Source organism: Corvus cornix, chromosome 13, assembly GCF_000738735.6.
Source record: "Corvus cornix cornix isolate S_Up_H32 chromosome 13, ASM73873v5, whole genome shotgun sequence".
NCBI classification, from domain to species: Eukaryota; Metazoa; Chordata; class Aves; order Passeriformes; family Corvidae; genus Corvus; species Corvus cornix.
Window position 1 is genome coordinate 10054374 of NC_046343.1, and position 22976 is coordinate 10077349.

A 22976-nucleotide genomic window follows, 5' to 3' on the forward strand; every position below is an offset into this window, starting at 1 on the left:
CCTCACCACCATCACAGGGAAGAAGTTCTGCCTAATATCTGTTGCTTTAAAAATAAAACAAACTCTTCGTAGAGCAAGTCTTGAACTCAAAACAATGTTGAGGTACTGAAGAAAGAGCTGGAACTATTTCAGGAGGCAATTCATCAAGGATTGTGGCAAAGTGCCAATTTTGAGAGTAATCAAACAAGCAAAATAATCCCAAGAATTAGAAATTCTTCAAAGGATAACCTGACACTGGAAGTGAAACTTCACACTCAAGGTGAGTGGGCAGCACCTCCAGAAGCCAAGGGCGTATAATTGTGGTGACGGGGGTGTCAGACCAGGACAGACTGGGATGGGGACCTGGGAGGAATGACCTGTGCCAGGCATCGCTCTAAGAATACCCATGTATGAAAACATGCAGCAGAGCTGCTCCAGGACCCCCAAATCCAAGGGCCTGGAGACAAGCAGCGAGCCATATCTGCAGCCTGTCCTGCACCCCAGAAGCCCCTGACTGTGAGGTCTGGGATGCCAAATCCCACTGCTGGGAAGCAGCACTCCCGGCTCTACATGGGCACTGCCAGCCCAGGCAGTGCCAAGCTATCACCTTTCTTCTGGAAATAGCCCCGGCACGAGCCCTCAGCTGGGAAGCAGAGCACTGGTGAGGCCAGACTGCGGTTAGCTATCAAAGACAACTAAAAAAAGATATTTCACACACCGGCTTTTTTTTTCCCCTTCTCTTTTTTTTTGGTTGCATTTTTTTTTTCCCAAGGATTAAATCAACTCAACAGCCCCCTTTACAACTTCCCTTTTGATGTGTTCAGACTCATTAAAGTTTCATTTCTTTCTCTGTTTTCCCCAGGGGAGGAAGGGGAGCGTACACAAAAGTTTATTTCAGAAGCGGGGTAGGCAGCTGCAGCAGGAGCAGCTGCTGTTGCTGTGGGACAAGCGGAGCCTCCACCAGCCTCTGCTCTGTGTCCAAATCCCTTGGCAAAACACATCCCCCTGCAGGCACCCCGCTCCCGTGAGCAGCCCTGGCATCACCCTGGCACGATGCTTCACGAGTGTTTCTGCAGGATGCACACACGGTGTCACACATCACGAAGGGAAACACAAGAGATGCAAAGCTCCTGCAAACCCTGTGGGGAGTTCTGGCTCTGATCCTGCAAGTTTTCAGATCCGACCCTGCAAGTTCTGGGGTCCCTTCCCAGCCTGTTCAGTTCCCCCCACTGGCAGCACCAGCCTTTCCCCCACAGCTTTGGCCACTGCCCTGGGATAATCCCCCACACACATCAAGGGAGTAGCAGCTCCCCCATGTTTCCTTCTTGCCTGAGCAGCTGTTTAAGTGTCTATTTTAAAACTCAAGTTCCCTATTTTAAAATAGCTAATGAGCCCCCGATCTCTGCTGACAGACGTCGTCTCTACAAGGTCTGGGAGATGCTTCTCTGTTTGCTGGGCTCCTTCTCCCAAGCCTTGAATCTCAGCATGCCCAGCACGTCTCCAATCCACACAAACACGGTAAAGAGGGAAGTTTTTAATTTAAGGGCCAACTCCTGCTTCCCTGCCACGAAATACCAGCAGTACAACCACGTACTCCTAGACAGAGATGCATCAAGAAGCCAGGCAGAGGCTGGCATTCTGCACAATTTTCTGTTGCTATTTTTTTATCATCCCTTCCATTTTATCAGATCTTTTTTAAAATTTCCTGACCAAGAGCAAACAAGGAGCTGTCCCAGCTGGCCACTGCCCAAAAAAAGCCACACACACAAGAGGGACTTTTCAGGATGCGGTGGGAGGTCCCCGTGCATCCCTCTGCAAGCCCAGGATCCCAAGCGCCACCTTTACGTGCTCTCTGTGCACCCCACCAAGGCAGAGGGAACCCCACACAGAGGACCAGGTAGAGGGGGCCCCGTGGACAGAACCAGATGGAGAGGACCCTGCCCACTTACCTGACCACAGGCTCTGGGATGGCTTCAGCACTTGCTGGCACTTGGACGCCCTTCTCCCACTCCTGTCTCCAAGGGTCAGCCAGAACGTAGTACTCGTCAGGGCTCAGCTGGAAGGAGTCAGGGATCTTCATGGCTGTTATCAGATCCGTCCGAAAAACCTGCACCGGAAAAAACCCCATCCTGAGTGCAGAGATCTAGCAGAGGCTGGGGGTGCACGTGCCCGGGAAGGGCGTCCTGGGGAAACTGCCCCCAAGGGACAGCACAGTGGGTGTCTGCATCACCAATGGTGTGGCTTCAGGGTGTCACTTTAGGTCCCTTCAGGGTGAGCTTTGGGCAGGGGAACATGGCAACAGGCAGGGACTCCCCTCCAGCCAGGCAGCGCCAAGAGCCCAAGCCCTGCAGCTGCAACCCCTCCAAGGTCCCCCATACTGGGCAGTCAGGAAATCCAGCCACTGGGTGTGAGCTTGGACAAGATGCAGACTGAAAATTAGTATTAAACTAAAGAAACAGGCTGCTTTATCTTAGGGGACTGATGGCTTCAGTGCAGCTGCACGAATCTACTCCAAATGCTAACGGACGTATGGCAAGTGAGCTTCTCCACGTGTGGCCTTCACAGGGAAAATTATGTTCTTGACATGAATGAAGATGTGGGAAACACAGAGCCACTTTGTCCCAAGCACCTTCATGTCCTCCTCATGTCACCTCACCATTCTGAGCACCTTTGTGTTCCCTTCAGGTCACCTCCCTGCCCCAAGCACAGCACCTTCATGTCTCCATCACAACACCTCGTTGTCCTGAACAGGGACGGACAAAAGCTGAAGGTAAAAAATATCCAGCTAAAAGATTATCTCAGTGCTGCTTACACATCCACAAACACAGATTTTTCCTGACTCAGTAAACCCCTTGTCCTCCCCATAGGAAAATCCTCTAGTCCTTCAGTCAGTGAATGGGCTCATTCTCCATCTCACTCCTGGCCCTGCAGCATCTTCTCCCAATATACAAGGATGAAAAAATCATTCTAAAAATATGCCTCACTGTAAGTAAGGTTTTCCTTCCAGAGGGTTGCCTGACAGCAATGACTCGTGCAATCCTGCCTCTTGCAGCATAAAAATAAATTGTAAATGAAAATGGATGATTTCTCCTCTCTACCATCTGCTATTAGTTGGAATAATAACTGCCAGTGCCAGCAATCCTGCCTGGACACCATCTCGCTCCATCCCTGCTACTTCTGCATTCCTTCCACAAGGCTGGGATGGATCGGATGTTTTCTTTGGATATTGTTTAATCTCTTCACAGTCTGTTCTCCCAATGAGAATTGCCTTGTCAGAATCACAAGAAACAATACTACATAGTTTTACCTTTTTTGATACAAAGATAACACACTTTGGAGAGTATTTGGGAACCCAAATCGGCTGAAACACAGGAAACTAGACGTTAACTAAGACCACTGAGACCAGTATTTAGGTCAGTTTGCTTAATCCTCAGAGTCTCAGCTGCTAACCCAATTAGAGTTAAATACGATATATAAACAACCTTTGCTATGTTGGGACCTCTGAATTTTACTGGTACTTTCCTCCTGATGCAGCTGTTTGGAGACATTTTCGACTACGTCTATATAAACCTCATTTGAGCTGGTCAGACATAGTCCTGGCACAACACCCTTCAACAAACATAATTAATAGCCTATATATTACAGTCAGCTGAGTTTGGGAAAGATCAGGGTCCTTTAAGTCTCTGTGTGCTACAAACACATGGTTATAGACACCACAGTAACCTTTTAACACACTGCCAGTGTGGGGAATTAAAAAAAATATTACGACAGGCATTAAATTAAACGTGAGAAGGGATATGTGAGGTATCATAGTCCCTCCAGCACTGTGGGTCTGTGTATCCAAACAAGCACAGGAATCCCACTGAAGTGTGTTTTCTAAAATACAGGGCAGAAATACACGCTGTTCTTGACAGCCCTGTGCTGACAGGTCACAGCCTGGGTCAAGAACATCTCCTTAACCCAGTTTCAGTGCCCAGCTCCAATGAGGACAACGTGAACCTGAGTAATCCCTCACTCCTCAGAGCTCTCAGCTTGGGTGGATGAGATGCTCCTGTCCTGTGCCTGGACCACACAGGGCTGAGGCCACCATGGGGGTCAGTGCCACCTCCCTGCTCTGGCCACCAGTACCATTCAGTAATTGAACCACAGAATCATTAAGGTTGGAAAAGCCCTACATGATCATCAAGTCCAACTGTCAAGCCAGCACTGCCAAGCCCAGCACTAAACCATGTCCCCAAGAGCCACATCCACACGTCTTTTTAATTCCCTGCAGGGATGGTGATTCCACCACTGCCCTGGGCAGCTGATGCCAGTGCTTAACCACCCTTTCAGTGAAAAAGTTTTTCCTAATCTAACCTTCCCCTGGCAACAGCACGATACTGTTATAGAAAATACTGTTTGGGAGACATATGCCCTGAGGAGTTGTGGTCAAAGCCCACAATGGGATGGTTTTCAAAGGTGCAGGGCACCCAAAAGCTTTTCTAAACAAACTGAACTGGACCCTACCGACATGTGAGTACCCTCCTTCTCCCTCATTGCCAGCTCAGTTGCCTCCTGAGGACACCTCCTCTGATGCTGCAGGGTGCAGGAGCATTACATCCCTCTTTCATGCAGACAAATACACCCAATTCCTCCAGGAAGCTGCTCAGGGCAGTGCTGGCAGTGCAGGGCAGGATGGCAGCATGCTCCTGCTTCCCCCTCAGTGCACAGACCTGGCAGCCAGCTCCAGAGCAGTGGAGAACATGGGACTGCCCTTTCTAGGACAACCAACCATTGGGAGGGTCCAGCCATATTATTACCCTGCCCTGAGGTCTCCCCAGGAACCTACAGCAGCTGTGGCCTTCCCAGAGCCTTACCCCAAGCAAGGATCCCCATTCTCTTTTGCTAGGTCAGCACGAGGTTAACCTAGGCGAGGTGAGAGGCCCTGTCCCTTTGGGGCAATACCAGGGCTGGGCACCCATGGCACAGTGTCAAAATCCCAGCCCACCACCCTCCTCCTACTGATGAAGAGGGAGGTGGAGGAGCCTGCACCGCAATGGGACCAGCCCTTGGTATAATTTCTCCCCTCTGCATGGTGCAGATCCCAGGCTCGTGTTTTCCTGCATTAAGTCCTCCCCAAATTCATCCCTTCTGGCTTTTCAGCTCGCATCAGCATAGAAGCTTAGTTTTAATTTTAAGCCAAATAAGCACGATTGTATCTATTTCCCTGAAGATAAGGCGCATCGCAGGCTGGATTTGCAATCTCGCTATTTCATTTATTTAGTCCTTCTTGGAAAACAGATAAGCTCACCCATCCGATGGCAGCACGCGCGCCCGCACTTTATCACAGCGACGCCTCTGTCTTTTCATGAAGAACTGGATATGCTCAAATTATTAACTATCAAAGCAGAACACTTTAGAAATGATAGAACAGCACAGAAATTGTAAAGGAAAGCAGATCAGTTGGCTGGAAATCTCCCAACAGCTAATACGCTCAAATTGTAATCTAAATGTCTTTTTGTTTTGAATTGTCTGGGATTAGGGTTGGGAAAAGACTCAATTATTCTACTCAAACTCTTCTGAATTATTTATGAAAACCAAATAAAGGACAAATTGGGCACTGATGAACCGAGGACCTGGCGATGAAGAGAAAGTTGGGTACCAGAAAACAAGCAATTTTCCCTCAATAGGAGTGTTTACTGTTTCTCCCCGGCCGTGGGAGCCGACAAATTGTCTGCTGCCCTGCACCCGCTCCCCCTGCCACTACCACAACAGCCCTGGCCAGGCTCCGTCCTTCCCTTTCAGTCCTGAATGGGATCTGGTTATTGTCTATCGATCTGCCAGCAATGGGAAAGGCCAAACCAAGATGTTCCTTTATTACCTCTGCTTGCTCAGGAAGCTCACGGAGGTTTAGTGATGCTCAGAGATGCATCACACCAGTGCCCAGAGCCAGCCTCTTCCTTTGCTACTGTCAGCTTTAAAGATGGGGAAAAAGAACATGAAATTTCAAAATCCCAAGACATTTTTGCCTCTGTATTTCCAAAAGAAATGGACATAGAGTCCAGGTTGGTGTGGTTGTACAGCCTCAGACTCCAGGCAAAGAAAGGGATGTGGAGAAAACCTTCATCTCCCTTGTATCTCACAGGTCAGGTGAGCCTGGACTACCCACCTCTACTACCTCCCCATCCTTTCAGCCCACCAGTTTCTGGTGTTGGACCAACTCACCAGTAGAGCCAGTCCTGGCAGTCCAGTAAAATTAGAAGTCACTGGGATGCCATAGCCATGGTGTTCCAACAATGTTCCCGAACAATATATCGGTATTTTTGTAATTTCTGTAATTTGCTATTTTGAAGCAGAAGCTGCATTGCTTTTACCTCTCAAAAATATAAAAAACCCCTGAGCTAATTAAATGTAACATCCTCTGATGTTCACATCCCACTGCGACACTTGGATCCAGACTAGTATTCAAAGGATGCTCATGTGGGTATGGCAGAAACCTGCAAGGCAGGGGTTGGATTTGGCTCCTCCTTGAGCCCCTGGCACCTTGTACATCAGCTGCTCCACCTTGGCGAGGATCTGCTGCTTCTCCCACCGGACACAGCCCTGCAGCCTCTCCCTGTGCCCTGTGACAACTGCGAGGCATCTCCAGGAGCCCTCCATGGACCAGCATCAATTTGTCCAACACTTGGACAACCTCAGAGAAAAACACCTACCCCTGGGAGATGCCAAGGCACACAGTGCCTTGCCACAGCAGGAAGGATGATGGACACACCATGAAGCATCAGAAGTGCTGCTCCCTATCCCTCCCTTAGCTAAGGACTCCCAGGCTGTGCTGCTTTCCAGCATTCTCCTCCTTCTCTGCCTCTCCCCCATCACCATCCAGCCCCTCTGAGAGCCTCTCCACCACCTTTCCATGCAATTCTTTCATCAATTTCCAGGCTCTGTGAATCACTCACAAACCCCTCTTAATGAAGTGGCCGGCAATCTCCCTGCCATTCAGCTCCCACACCACGTGCTCTGTCAAGGACTTGGCTTTTCCAGTGACTGTACTGTAGGTCTAAGCCTGCCAATTATCCCCTTTGCCCCAGATAACCCACCCAAAACCACCAAACTCCAAACGTGGTAATGACTTTCCACTTGTACGAAACCAGCTCCTGGGTGAGAGCCAAAGAGCCGGATCTGTTTTGGGCTTTAAATCGAAATGAAAAGAAACACTCGTCTAGCACTGGGTTTAATTAGCTTTAAAGCAGCAGCCAGCCCAGGGACTGCTGTGCCGGATCCGGCGCAGCCGATTGCGCCCAGCGAGGCGGCACGGCCTCGGCATCCCCCAGCACGGGTACCTGGCTCCAGGCGCCTGCTGCAAACCAGCCTGGGAGAAACTAGCTCCAGAGGGACCAGGCAGCTCAGCCCAACACAGATGGGTTCCAGCAGGCCAGTTCCCTGCACACCAGGCCTCCTGAGCTGGCGGGAATTCTGTTACACATTTTCCCCCACAACTGCACCCAGCTGACTTCGGAGCTTTCAGACCTCGCTCTTGGGTCAGAGGAATAAGCTCGGTCCCTCCTTTCAAGTCCAAGGATGGGATGTCAGTATTTAATACACAATAACATCTCTGTCCCTAAAAGGTTTTAGTGAAAAGAACTCTTTCCAAAGCACTCCACACTGCAAAGCAGTGGTACAAAATGTAGGAGAAGAGAAGCCCGAAATTAAGTGCATGCAGAAAACACAGCACCCACTAGGGTGAGGGCAGGCAGGAGAGGTGAGAAGGGATGGTCACAGCCTGCATCCGAGATCTCACCTTTGAATCCACTCCCTCCATCACCCAACAGATCTGTAATCCTCCCCAATGCCCTCACACCCACAGCAGCCACACGCGATCTCACAGTGGTGATCTTCACACCCACAGCACCACATGGGATCTCACAGTGATGACCCCTCCACAGCAAGCAGGGGTGGTGGGTGCTCCGAGCGTTGCTCCCAAGCAGGGGCAGCAGCAGGTCACAGCAGGCAGGGTGTGGGAGTGCTTCCTGACACTGAGATAACAGGTTTTCTTCAGGTTTTGGCTCAACACTCTTTTTTTCCTTCCATGACTGCAGTCCTGGCAGCTGTGTCCTGCACATCCCCCAGCCATAACCACCTTCCTCTATCCACACTGGGACGAGGGAAGTCTCCAGCTGCCTCATTCGCAGGACTCCCTCCTCATTTCCAGCCAGCTCCATTAGCCCTTCACTCTCTCAAGCATAAAATTGTTTGTTATAGCTCATGAGTCACAAGGATTTTTAGAGAAAGAGAAAACAACAGGAACAATGGGAGTCCTGGGAATAGTTTTTGGTTGTACGAACTGTCTTGATATCAGCTTGAGATGGCACCTAGGTGGGTGCAGCCCTGGCTGCCCTGCCCCACACCCCTATGGACCTCCCAGTCCTACATCCCTGCTGTTCTATCACATTTTTCCAGCCCTTTCCAAAATGAGAAGGACATCGATACTCAGTAGCAACGTTTTGAAATGCAGCAATGCCAGGAGTGTGTGTGCAACCAGATATTATGTGCCTGTGGGGGAAGAAATCCTGAACTCCCATGTCCATTTGGGAGCCAGCCTCCTATCTCTTCATCTAGTCTTGTTTCCTCTTGAAATTCTGAATGTTAAAGCTTCAATGAACAACAGAACTCAAAATAGGAACAAGAAGCATTTTTGTCCAGCCCTCCTCAGCATTCAGAAGACAATGGTTTTAATCTGTTATCCCAGCGCTGGCATGGGAAAACTGACAAAGCCAAACTGCAGTCAAACCTTTCAACAGAGACCGATTTCCTCCCCATCCAGCCCCATAAAAGCATGCCCAGTCTTGCTTGGCCACATGCATTAAAGCTCTTCTCCAAGCATGGAAGAGTACAGCAACTGCATTCACATTGCACTGGGTGACTATATACCTAATGCAGGAGGAAAAAACCATGATCCAATGCAGTAAGAATTACTTTTTAGAAGGGAAACAATGAGAATGTTTATTAAGAGTTAAATCCTTGTAAAGAGATATAAAAAGGCGCCTTTCAAAACACGGAAGTAGTATCTAAACAAGGCAAGCAGAAAATAATGTAAATTGTATAAATTTGTGGTTTCCCCTTCATCCTGAGCCCTGCCTGCAGCTGCAGTCCCCTCGCCTCCCAAAGGTCCAGAGTGAGGGAGAAGGGCAATGAGGACGTCCGGTGGGATGAGCTGCACCTGCACAGAAGAGCCGAGACTGTGCAGGGCTCTTCAGCTGAGAAAGGACACCTGGAGGGCTGGCAGGCAGGTGTTCTGCACAAAAAAAGCAGGCTTTTGTCCCTCCAAAATATATTCCAGCAGTGCAGGTGAGCACTTCGGATCTCAAATAGCTCTGGAGCTAATGACTATCACAGCAGCTAAGGCAGTGACTCAGAGGCAGCATCCGAGGGAGTCCCCGGGCTGCTGATGGCTGGGAGATAGAACCAGCAACTATCATTACACACTTGCCTTGTTCTTAGATTCTCTCCTTAGACACTGACAACTGTTCCCTGTCAGGAACAGGAGAGCAGCTTGATGACTGCAGTCAAACCAGTGAGGCTCGTGTTCACATCCCCAGCAGCTCTACAGCCAGGGGCAGGATTCCACTAATGTGCCACTAACAGAAGCAGAAATCCGTCCTTCAGGCATGTCTTATTCCCTGCTGCAGATTCAGATCCACGGCTGGGATAACCTGAGCAAGCACTCCCTCCTTCCAGCTCCCAGAGTGGGGAGCATGACCAGCACCTCCTTGAAGGGACCCGGGGAGATGGGTACCAACCACCACGCTCCGTTTGCAGACATGTTAAGATACAAACAAGCACTAATGAGATTAATTAAAATCACCAGATTGGTACTGCTATCACTGCAGATGCAAGAAGCTGTTGGCAGCTGCCCACGTCCATCCTCTGCCTTCAGGCAAAGCAGTGCAGCAGAGCCATGCCCAGGGCACCATCAGCATCAGGTTTTAGCCCCGAAGGCTCTGCTGCCCAGGCAAGGGATAGGGGAGGACGACTGTCACCTCTGTGAGGGAGAGAGCCAAGACAGAGGCCTGATGCCTGGGACAGTCAGGAAAGAGCCTGGGCAGAGCCCCGTGACAGGCACAGATAAATATAATCACCCTCCCTGGCAATGGCCCCTTCGCGGATGTTTACAAACAGCTCAGTACTTTTCCATGTTAAGAAGCTTGTTTTTCCAGATGCCTTGTATTGGGTGGTTTTTAATGTGTATAGTTAATCCCTTCTCACAGTCTTTCATAATAAACATCACCCCCTGACCTGACTAATAACTATGTAACACTAGTGCTTTTGATTTTTTTATGTCCTGCCCGGGTTGTCACGGAGAATGCATGTTTCTCTGGGACAGCAGCTCCCAGAGAAATGGGGACACAGCTTGGAGAAGGGCAGGACAGGTTGGTGAATTCACACACACATAAATCCCCTGTTCCCTCAGCCCATCCTCCAGCATGGCCATCCCTCAGGACATACCTGCACCCCCTGCAGCTCTTGATAAAGCTGTAAGCCATGTGTAAACCTGGAGTTTGAGTTACTGTTAGAAAAGATGTGTCCAGCCCCAAAACGGCTAGGGGTTTAATACATGCTAACACATTCATCCTGCTCTCCCTATTACTCTCCTGTGGCTTCCATCCTCAGCAGGATGGACAAGAGAAAAAGTGATTCACTATTTCATGTGAAGTAGTTTGACCGTGGTGTCATTTATGTTTTACATTTCTCAGTACTTGCTCCAACAGGACATGATGCCTATCCCAGTCTATGCCTGAAATCCCCCAGTGTTCTTGGGAGGATGTGCCAAACCCTGCAGTGTTTCACATATGACAAGCAGTGGATCCCACACATGGACCAGACGGGTTCATGGGTGCTCACAGGAAAAGCAGAAGTTGGGTTACACATGGAAAAGTTTGGAAGATGCTGTTGGAGAGGAAATTCATACTGGAGTGACTTCCAAATCATCTCCCTGCACTGCTGCAGGTCTTGGAGTGATTGGAGTGATACTATATCCAACCTCAGACAACCTCCTGACCCCTGGTTTCAGCTGGCGCTGATTTCCAGCAGACATAGACACCAGCAAATGCAGGGGCGATGCACAGTGAGGGGAGCACAGCTGAGATCTGGACTGTTCCATCTGCTTGTGTACCCACCATCTTTTTGTAAAAGATGGTTTGTCAGCTTAAGCATCCTGGCCAAACTCCAGCTGGAGTAATCACACATCGCCTCCCCAAATTCCCCTGGAGTTTCAGTTCAGATAAGCCACAGAGGTTTGCTTTCTGTTCCAACTGCTGCTAAGCTGGGCACCGTTCAGCTTTTGCTCCACTTTATTTGTTCCACAGCTACATTTCACTGAGAACCGTCCTGAGGGGATAATGCAGCATGAAGCAGAGGGACGAGCCCTCTGCAGACATCTGCCATGGACTGAGATCTAGTTTTCATTCCAGCTGTTGCAGAGCAGCAACTTGGATCCAGGTCTTACCATCCTTCATCAAGTCCAGAAGCATTTTCACTTGGAATCTTGGACTTATATTCAGTAACAGCCAGGTAAATTCCTAGATGGCTGATTAAACTAACTCATATTGAAGACAAAAATGTGTCTGCATCAGTGAGGCAGAAAGATGTCCCAGCTCTTGAAGGAGGATTTTACTGGGCAGCAGCAGGATGGCACCCATGACACTGTCGTGACACATGAGCCACATCCTCTCACATCTAACATGGGGCATCTCTGTGGCAGGGACTCCTGACAGCACTTAAAGGGCTCATCCAAGGCCTTTATGAACACATCAGGCATAGGGATAGGCAGTTATTTCAGAGAGGGGTAATGGTGCCACAGGACGAGGAGATGCCCTAAATGCTTCACTTTCCAAGAGAGGATTCAGCTCACAGAAATCTCCCCCATACCCACACTAAGAGATACATCTATAACCAAAACCCAAACAAAAACCTAAACAGTGCTAATACTCAATTTTCCAACAGCCTTGTCAGCAGTCAGTGACATCTACACCCCTGGTTCTTGCTCTCTGGAGTGTTTCCTACTAACTCAGCTGGTAGTAACAGCTTTGCAGTCCCTCTCTTTACCCAAGGCACAAATAACTTGGACTTTTTCAGTCTGTGTCCTTTGCCAACCGAGATATATCAATGTAAACCTGTCAGAACAGTAAGAACCAAGTGCAGCTGTAATTCAGGCAGTGACCACAGGAAAACCTCAAAATCTCTACTCAGCTTGATGCAAAAGGAGGATGTTACAGAGGTTTGTGCTCACCAGGCCACAGCGTCAGGAGAGGTGAGACGTGGAGGACTTGGGGAGTTCACATGAGCCATGCCAGCTTCATCTGCTTCTAAACTTAGCACTGTTTGACTCCAGACCCCAGTCCAGAGGGAAGGGAATGTGAGAACAATGTCCCTCTGGCTTTGCTCACGCTGCTGCTGAAATGAAGATGACCACTGCCAAACACTGCAGTTGCTACAACAGCAGCTCATGCCTGGTATAGTTTCCATGGCTAGTGGAAATGTATCCGAGGCACATAAGGAAAACAGGACACAGCACCACCCCTTCCAGCACAGTCCTGGGGACAAACAGCTCCTCCCACCCAAGACCCAGACCCTGCACTACAGAGCCAGCAGGTGAACCTGGGCAGTATCCCCAGAATGGGCAGTACTGCCCACACCAGCGAGGGGAAACCCTGCGGCAAGGTCAGGCACTGATGGCCTCAGCTTACTGCCCTTGAGCCCCATGACAGGGGGAAACCAACACAACACAACACAACACAACCTGCAACTCAGCTGTGCTGTCTCTCATTTCACAGCCCTCCATGCCTCCCCCTTGTCCACGGGGAGGAGTCTCCACATCACCCTCCCCAGTGCTGTGATCTGTGCCATTAATGAAAGAGCACCCAGGCAGGCAGTCAAACCAGGGAACCTTGGCATGCAGACACCCCAGTACTGTAGGACCTCTCAGTCCCACGAAACTTAACTTCTCTTTACTTCCATCAATAGAGATGGAGTGGACACAAGGACCCCCACCCTTCACCAGAGATGCTCATCACATATCCCCATCAGCTCCGTCCCCGGGAGAGCTGGGGTTGACACGGCTGTTGGGAGTTGTGGCTCTGCAACAGGGGCTCTGGCTTCTTGGAGATGCCTTATCCTGGCACCTATTGCCCATAGACAGCCACGGGCATGCTGGCTGCCACATCTGGGCAAGCACAGTCCCATGGGAAAACTCTCCTTTGGGAAAAGCCTAAAAGCCCACATACCTCAGAGGGCTTCTTCTCCTTCTGCCGTGACCAGGGGGATTTGGTATTCGGAATTTTGGAGCATCTGGAGGTTGATGTGGTGTGACCTGCAACAAGGCAACAGAGACAGGTTACCTGGGAAAGAGTCAAAGTTTTTTCCATACTTTTGTCACCAGCCCCACTGCTACAGCCTCAACCAATACTTTGGGTCAGCACTAAGAGGGAGTAACACCTTGACATGACCTTTTTTTTGCGCAGTATCATCACTCCTGCTACCACCTCTGAAAGGGAATGGTGGCTAAGGCCTCAAATGTGATGGAATCACTACATTAGTGATCTTTATTTCCAACCCATTTGTGTCATTATCACTTAAATATAAGACTGTATTTGTTAGTAATAAATAACAAACTGACTATTGGAATTTCTGCAAAATAATGATGACAGTTCAGTCTTCTGTATTACGAGGACCCCTCCATATTCCACTATATAAAAATGTTTCTGTGAAGTTGCAACAAAGTAACTATCAACAGGCCTATTTAACACTGACTTTATCCTTGGAGAGCTAAATAGGAGGAAACAACGCCATGCACATAAGCAACACCCAAACACGATGGAGCCATGTACATGAGGACCTCGGGAAGGGCTCTGGCCAGGAGCTGAGCTGACTCAGGGATCAGGCTGTGGTACCACTGTGGTGGGAAATGTCTGTTCTTCCACCAGCTCAGGCAGTTGAGCCCAGGTAAATCTCACATGCCTATTTTTGCTGGCAGGGGAAGAGGCACCAGCTCACCCTGTATTTTTTACTTGCACTACTTTGCAGGGCACTTTCTTGTACTTCACAAAATGAAGACCAAATGTGGGGACATCACTTGCTTCCAAAAGACAGCTTGTTTTTTGAAGTGTCAGGCTAGATGTCATTAAAGAGGGTGCCATAAATATGAAATTCTTTATAATATTTCAGAGCATAACAGGACAAAGCCCAGAGCAAACAACCCTGCGCTGCAGCCACATGGACACGCTGCTTTACTCAGCGAGCGGCTCCAAGGAGTGCAGCAGCAGCAGCTCCACAGCTTTCATCGAGAGATCAGCCACTAATTTCTACCTTGCCCCCTCTTCTCAAGCTAAAGTCTGATGCTACAGCTATACAGGCTTGGATAACACACCACAACTACCCTTTCCTGACAGAGGCATGAAAAAGAAGGTCACCACTCTGTTTACAACTATCCTGCAGGAGAGCATTTGTCAACAGCTTAGATATCACCTGCAGCATAAATATCCAAGCCCAACAGAGATAAGGCCATGTTGTTTAATACCATGATTAAAGATGCCTTACCCCCGAAAGGCAGCAAAGCCAGCGAGCACAGCTCGGCTCCATAAGCCTTTGAGCATCTGGGGATTAGGAGACGGGAAGTTTGGAGCATGGCTTCCAAAACAAACCCCTTTCTGAGATAGAGATGCTTCATTTTACGAGAAGCAAGCGGTGTTGACAGAGCCTGAAACACCTTCTGTAGGCACAACTCAGCCCCCAGGCCCCCCAGGGCTCCAGCAGGATGGGGGTCCCTGCTGGCAGCCAAACAGCAGGCTCCTGTCGGCAGTTGTGGTGCAAACTCCACTCACACTGACAATTTTTTTGGCTAAAGCTGTGGGAACAGCAGCCAAACCCAGCAAGATCAGCCTTTCCATAACCCCCTGTAATCTCTCCATCATCCTGTTAGGAAAAGGCCCAGAAGTTTAGTGTCTTTAGTAAAGTCCCTTTCGCACTCAGATATCCAGCAGCCAGATCCTGTAAAGTGTGGAGAGCAAATTCCCAGCACGGCCCAGATGAAGTTACTGTGACATTTGTAAGAAAACAAGAGCAACTAGTAAGAAACTCTGGAGTCCAGACAACGGATTAGGCTGGTGCCTCGAGGGTACTGAACACCAAGGCACTGCGGTATGTCTGCAGTGGGCGAAACCCTGGGATAGGTGGGAGAGGAAAGTGCTCTATTTATAGCCAAAATTCAGCACATTTGCACGTTTATTGTTGAACACATGCTTCTGTGCCTTCCTGAATGAGGATGGAGTGAGGTAGATGTTGAAAAGCAAGCGTGGGCTTGCAAGTTTTGCTGGCTTGAGCCTTACCCTTTTCCCACATCCCTCTTCAGTTCGCAAGAAGGGAACAATGTGGCTCCAGTTTTACTCTGACTCCAACAAAAACTTCCCTTTCCCCCAGTACAACCCAAATCAAGAGCAAACTAGTCTCAGGCTGCAGCTCACAGGAAAGGACAACTCATCTACACAGGGTGTTTGCTGCTTTGTTAGCAGATCTGCAATCAGCAGCTCTCCTCACCCAGACTCCTCACACAAGGGAGACACTCTCATCAGTTAAGAGGAGCCACAGCCAAGTGTTTAAAGAAATTGATATCAGCTTGTTGCTGCATTTCTGACAAACCCAGCCCTGCACACAATTCATTGTGCAGACACTTCCCAGTAAATGCAGTTTCCTCCACTCTTTGTAAAGTAATTATTCAAGCATTTTGACTGCTGGAGGTGAATCTTGTTCAAAGCTTTGAATTAAAGGCCTTACTGTCAGTGGTGTCTGAATTATCACTGCTGATGGAGTACTTGCGTCGTTTTTCTTCCATCTGTAACAAAAGAAATTGAGCATTACACTTGATGTCCAGAAAACTCATCTCAGCACCAAAGCACTGCAATCTGAGTACCTGCACACCCTCTCACCCCAGCACCAGTCAGTCCTCACCCTCAGGACAGGTAACTACCCAGAGGCTGAAAAAAAGGGAAGAAAACAACTATCACTGATTTTTTTTTTAATTTTAATTGTCTCTCTACCACCTGTTTCCACTCCCAGGAGTTACAGTGGGTGCATCTGGATCACTCAGCTTTGCATGGAAATTTGTCTATGCAGGATTTGCCTCCAAAAGTCTCTTCCTCTGCAAGAGCACTGCCAAGGGAGGAAGCTCCACCACGGACCAGAAGATGCCCTACCAGGGACCGTGGTGCTGTTGGACGGGAGAAAAGATGTCCTGGGAACCACTTGTCTGAGCTGCAAAGTTGAGAAGTGCGAAGACAGAAGAATGGAAACTGCACACTCTCGGTATGTCTGCAGGGGGAAGTACAAGCATCCCAGAGCTGAAGAGGACCCCTCTGTACCACAAGCCTGGGGTTTTACCCTCTGACTCATCTTCCCATTTAGCCGGTATCTACTTTTCAGACTTCGGGAGTATGTGTCACACAGCCCAGCCCGAAGCACTTCCCATCACTGTGCACTGCTCTGCCGGAGCTCCCCCCCGGCAGCACTGCCAGCACCAGAGCTCCCGGGGGTGAGCAAGTGGCTTCTGCACAGCTGCTGTGATTTCTCCATCCTCTCAGAGCTAAAATCACAGCAACGGGCACCACTGCACTGATGAGGAGACCCGTTTCAAGCTCAGCTGATTTGCTTTGAGACTCTGAACAAGCCACAGGAGTGCCTGAAATCAGCAGGTTCTCCTGAACTCGCCCCGTGGGAACCAAGCTCTTGGAACTCAAAGTCGAAGTAGGTACTCCAGGAAAAAAAAAGAAGCTATTTCACCTTTTGAAGATCCAAAGTTGACCAATGTGGCTGATCAACATGGCCCCCCATACAGGGCTGGGATGGAAAGGGCTACCCATGGACCAGACAACTATCCAACAGGCTGTGAGAGCCAAAATACATCCACAGAAAACAATCTTAACCTCATGGAAATCTTCCTAGTACTTTCTGAGATATTTTCGAAGATTCTGAATGTGTTGATATGTCATACCGACTACTGCTTCCACAAATGGTAAGTGGGAATGATAATGAAACACTGGCTTTGTGTGGTTTGGTTGCAGCAGGTACAAGCAGCGCACAGACTGGGATAGCATGCTAGAGCACGACACTGCCCCCCAAACATCAGGAAATGTTCCACATAAGCATATAAAACCCTTGCAATAGCCGTATTTTACAACAGATGTGCTATCATAGCATTATAAGGGAAAATACTACAAAGTATCCTAAACATTTTAACTATCAGTGTTGTGGTAAGGCATTGACCTGTCAAAACATGACTTAAAACACTCCCTAAGAATATGGCAATATCAATACTTTTCCCCTGGTGATTCAAGGAGAAACAGATGTTATTAAACCAGCCTTGTTCCAAGTAGCCATTAGATTTTGCTTGGGGGAAATGAAATTGAAGATAGCTCTAACTGCAGCTTACTTACTTCTAGTGAAAATCCTACCTGAACCTTTTAAACTGGTTCCTACTGGTCTGAAGTGGCAGACAGACATCTGGAGCACAAAGAGCAATGCTTTTACTGATTCTGGACGTCCTAATCACAGAGATTAAATAAGCCAAAGCCAAGAGGGGAAAAAAACCATCTGAGCTGAAGTAAAGGAATTCTACTGATAGCCAGTGAGATTTCCCAGGTTTCCCATCTTTGCTTTTACAGCAAGACAGCATCACCAACATCACTCTCCTGGCAAGGCAGGGAAAAAGGTTTACAATCAATGCTCAGCACAGGTAGCAGGAGGCTGGCACTGATACATATGAGGAGATGCACTGATCATCCCTCTAACTGAACATGGTCCCTGCACCCTGCTTCTGTCCTACACCTGCCTACAGAATTAACACACTCACTACATACCAGGATGAATTGATATTCAATACAGAAGTAGTTCATATTGCAGGTAAAAATAGTGTACTTCAGTAAATCATTTTGCCACTGTTTGGCAGGATCCAATACAGCATCCTCCAAACCAAACTGCATTAAAATTTCTGAATGGAATTCTGGCTCGAGCAAAGTACGGACATCTCTGAACAGCAGCACTGAAAGGCTGGGTAGGGGATGGCACACAAGGTACTGCATGCCTGAAGGGAGCAAAAGTTTTGGCCAAAACCAGACCATTGCAGAAGATGGTTGCATTCCAGGCCGGGCTACAAAGATGCTGTTTCCTGAGGGACTCATCTTGAGCAGCCAAACAGTAGTAAAATACACAGCACTTAACAGAGGAATTTACTGTAGAAGGGTAATTCGGCCATTTCCCCATCTGTATCCCAGAGTTATAAAGTCTGATGGTGGCTGAGCTCCCACCACCCTTTTGGCACCCGGGGTGGGGCACGGGGGGACCCACTGCCCACATCCCTCCCAGGGCTGGAGCTCCAGCTCCCACAAGCTCTCAGGAGCAATTCAGTTGGTGGATTACTGAGCAACTTAAGTCCCCACAAAATATGGTCTCTGCTCCAAAATTAATCTTTTGTTTACATTAGAAGTTAATTTCACCTTTAACTGACCCATTCCCCACATGGCATCATTATTAAAGTCATAAACAAATACCAAAAAAATTTGTAATACTTTGAAAAGGTCACTGTTAGGTCAAACTTGGCCCAAAATCTAGGTTTTACAGAGCCAGAAACCAAGTGAAAGGTTTCTGTGTAGGCTTGCTTAAAAAATTCAAACAGAAACAGATGTGGGTTTCTTTTATAAACAAATGAACATCCCCCTGAAGTGTCTGCAACTCAAATCCACAGGCATAGCCCTGGCTAATGCCTGGAAACCAAAAAACTGAACTGCTTGAAAACCGACACATGTTTAGCATCGCCTTTGTTCAAGCTGAGAAAGGCAGATAAATGCTAAACCAAAGAAGATGATGGCCCTTCATCAGCCTAAACAAATGTAAATCACTATGTCCTTGGACAAATTAGCACCAGGATTGGTGCTAAAATGGAGATGATGGCCTGAGGCTGCCTGGTCCTGCCTCACAGCAGGGGAAGGTTGGAAAGGAGCTCTTGGGAATGCAATTTTGCCCAGCCCATGCAACCTGGGAGAGGTAAAGGCAACAGTACTCCTGGCACACACCGATGCCTGTGCCCAGATCCTGAGCTCAACTGGGCACACTGCCAGGGACAGACACCCGCTCCCATCCACACTAAACCAAAATGCTTCATCCAGCCTTCAGCCAGCACAGAAATCTTCCTCTGCGGACCCCTCCACCAGCCCTGTGCTCTGGGGAACCCCCTGGTGTTTCCCAGCTCCCTGCAAACTCTTCTGCACATCAAGTCCACGTGGGATTTGGAGATTTTAGTGGCATCCCAGCACCCTGTGCAGGGGCTGTTTCCAAGAATGAACCATTCTGAATTGTGGGAAGCAAATAGAGAAATTCATACATGCCTGTACTCCCCACTTCCACAGGGAACAGGCACAGAAGCCTGCATAAGTTGCAGAAAAAAAAAAAAAAAAAAAAAAAAAAAGGAAAAGTATTGGGTCATCACCTCTTCCCAGCCTCCCCGCAGGTTGAGGGATGCGCCGCGCTCGGTCCCCGCGCCGTCACCTCTGACGCTGTGAGCAACCCCGGCTGAATGATGCGCTCTGTTTGTGAGCTGCAATGAGACTGCAGAAAAACCACTTCCCTGTTTGTTCTGCCAGCCCAGAAATAGGAACACAAACAGAACATAGTGCCCCCAGCGGCACGCACACGGCTCCGGCCACCGACCCCGCGCCGGGGACCCCTGTCCCGGACCCGTCCCGGTGCCCGTGCCCGCAGGATGACACCAAGCCATGGGGCTGCTCCCAATGCATCCCCTCAGCGCTTCCCCTCTGCCTTAAATGTGTTTTTCCCTCTGTCTAGGAACACCAGCCAGTTGTTAGAAAGTGTAATAAGAAGGGTGGAGGGCTGGAACATCCCAGTCTGTACACCGTGGGAGGATTGTCCTCGTCCCATTGCCTTTTCCCATGAACAAATTCTGGAGCCAAGTGCTGCTACAGGAGGCTCTGAGAGAGCAGCAGCATCCCCCAAATTGGCACAGTCCCAGTGTCACAGTAACAGAAAAACAAACTTTTGGACCAAGGGATGCACAGCAGCAGTGCCCACATGACCCTCAGCAAATCATGGTGCTCAGCCCCCACATCTGGGAGGAAGCTTTTTTTAACCTCCCTGGTAGCCCTGCAAAGTGTAAGTGCTAAAGGGCAGGATCCTGGTACCCAGAACAACCATTTTTGGGGCAGCAGAAGCCTGCCCCTGCCTGCCAAGGCTCGTATGTCCCTCACCTCCTCTACAGGCTGCTGCCAGCCTCAGCTTTCCAGCAAAAACTCAGGTGCCCTGGTGAGGAGCAAGCGATCCCTCCTCTCCTCCACACCAGCTCTGCTGTCTTGGCTCCCTGGGGCAAAATTTAATCTCATTTCAATTTAAAACAAAACAAGCCCTCACTTACTTCCTGTGCTTTGCCTTTCTCCACATTACAAGGGGACTTTTTTGTCTTTACTACTCACGTTTATAACTTTACTTGCCTCTTCTGACTCGTTACCTTCTAATTATCTATTTTTCTTTAGCAAGCCCAGACAGAGCACAGGTAACCAGAAAGGTTACTGAGGGCACTGGGGCCACCCCTGCCTTCGGAGGGGAAGGTGCAGGCAGGGACACAGGGCACGAGGAGGGATATCGGGCACAGCTTCATGCCCACAGTCGGCTGCCCCATCCTGCAGGTCTCTAGAGCATCAAAAACTCAGAGGAAATCAACAGGAGCTACAAGCACTCCAGGATTTGTAAGAAAACCCTCAGAAAAGTAAAGACCTGATCTGAAGGACCACCCACCCACCAACTTTCACAACTTGGGTGTCAAACACTACTAGCAGCTATCAATACTTCAAAGGAATTGCATCTCCTTGCCTACAGACCCCTTAACGTGTACTCTCCTTCCTTTGCTCCAAGCCTACATTTTTGAACATCAGCCTCAATTTTCCTAAGAAAAGCAAATTTAACCTTCGATTTAACCTTTCTGCAAGCTATTTTTACTTTATCTCAAGCTTATTTTAACCCCAGTAGCCAATAAATGCGTAAAGGTCAAACACCATTCCTAAAAGCCGGGCGCCTTACCCCTGGGGAGAAGGCTGAGATCACTTAATTTTTTTTCCCCCAAGGAAAATCTCCTCTTAAAAATGTCCCAGCGGTTGGAGGGTCCTGGCTCAAGCCCTTCAAAACAATTTTCACTGTGGGGGCTGAGAAGGCACTGAGAATTTTCCCTGTGAATGCCATACCCTCCTTCTCTTCCCACTCAAAAAGCGCTCGAAATGTATAGGTACGGAGAGAGCGGACTTTTTTCCCCCCTAATTGCAATCGAGGTTGACAATTCAGCAGCCTCCCGCCTTTGCAGCGCTTTCCAACTTCCAGCTCGCTGCTCCCACACCCGGGCGCGGGGCAGCCGGGGGGGCGCTCCCAGCCCCGCAGCCCGACTGGGAAGCGGCTCGGCAGGTGGGGAAGGGGCAGCAGCGCGGCGGGGGCAGCGCGGGCGCCGCCGGCTTCCCTGAAGGGTGCGGGAGGGAGCCTGGGGAGGGGGCAGGTGGCCGGGGAGAGAAGGGGGGCAGCCCGGGGGGACAACGGCGCGGGGGGACGCGGGATGTTTTCCAGCGCGGGTGATGCCGTGGGGGGAAGCGGCGGCGCCTCCGGGCCCGGCAGCCCCGGGACCCAGCGGCGCGGTGCGGCGGGGGAAGGCGGCGGGGAAAGCCCGCGGTGGGGAGGGAAGGGGGGAGGAAGGGGAGGGCAGGCGGGAGCCGGCAGCCGCCACGCCCCCGGGCACCGCCATCCCGGCCCCGCGCAGTGCTGCGCGCCCGCGGCCCCGCCGCTCCCGACCGCGCTGCCCGGCCCCGCGCTGCCGCCCGCCGAGCCCCCGCTGCCCGCCCGAGCCCCGCGGGGCGCCGGGGCGTCCCCTCCTCTCCCGGCGGGCAGGGCAGGGCGCGGGGCCGCTGCCGCAGTCATTAATTCGGGGAATAAAGGGGCGAAGCGGCGAATCGAGCCTTGAAAAGTTCTTGTTTACGTCCCCGCCGCCTCCCTCCCGCACTTCCAAAGGAGAGTGACCACCGTGCGCCATCCGCCCCGGGAATGCTGCACATCCCCCGCCCGGCAGCCGGGGAGGGAGGGGAAAAAATAAAAAAAAGGACAGAAATACAGCAAAAGCAGGGGGAGCTGCAAAATAACCATCCGCTGCAAACCCAGCCCGCTCCCGCCGCCACCCCGCCGAGCCTTTACCTTGGCCAGGAGTGTCCGCCTGGAGTTGCGCCGGTCTCTGGGGTGACGGGCGGGAGGAGGCGGGGACGGGGGATGCTCCCGCAGTCCCCGGCCGGGAGAGCCCCCTCGGCGGCTCAATCCGGTGTCATTGCCGGGGCCGCGCCGCCCGGGCCCTCCTTAGGAGCGTCCGCCCGGTAACTCCATGGATGCGGCCCCGCTCCCAGCCGAGATGGCCGCTCCGCCGCGGCCGGGCGAGCCCTGCCCGCCTGTTTCTCTTTCTTTTTCACCCCGCACTTCCTCCGGCGCTCCGCGCCCCGCCGCCGCCCGGGCTCCGGCTCCGGCTTCGGCTTCGGCAGGGAGGCGGGGAAGCGACTTTCGGAGCGGGGACGGATAATGGTGGCGGTGCTTCCACCCCCCCCACCCCCCCCCCGCCTCGGCCGCCCCAAATCTTCAATTTCTTTGCCTTCTCCCCTCCCCGGGCGCCGCGGCAGGGCCAGGTGCGGGCAGCGCGGGTCCCATCGCGGGCCGCGCCGCCGCCGCCGCCCGCCCCGCGTCCCCCCCGCCGGCCGCCGGGGCCCCATGGCGCTGCCCGGAGCCCCAGCGCCGCTCGCCCGCAGCCCCGGCGCCCCGCAGCCGTCCCGCCGCCCGGCCCTGCACACGCACTCACACTCGCACACACTCACGCTCTCCTCCCCCCCGCCCGCTCCCCCTCTCCGCGCTGTGCACACGCGTACACGGGGCGGCTTCGCCAACCTTAAAAA

The 22976-nt window shown here is 50.8% G+C and overlaps 1 protein-coding gene across 4 annotated transcripts in view; it reads right to left on the bottom strand.

Annotated features, from left to right (window-relative positions):
• The window catches only part of JADE2 (jade family PHD finger 2), a 72466-nt gene extending 49838 nt beyond the window's left edge, over positions 1-22628 (bottom strand). For 2 of the 4 annotated variants that reach the window (XM_039559461.1, XM_039559459.1), the window contains exons 1-4: positions 22237-22628; positions 15784-15841; positions 13239-13324; positions 1929-2086 (exon numbers count right to left, since the gene is read on the bottom strand). In XM_039559461.1, the coding sequence (XP_039415395.1) occupies positions 1929-2086; positions 13239-13324; positions 15784-15841 (302 nt within the window). In that variant the 5' untranslated portion in view covers positions 22237-22628. Of the gene's footprint in view, positions 1-1928; positions 2087-13238; positions 13325-15783; positions 15842-19486; positions 19606-22236 lie in introns of those variants that run through there. The other 2 variants (XM_039559460.1, XM_010390674.4) reach the window with 2 other exon arrangements.
• Positions 22629-22976: the final 348 nt, after the last annotated feature.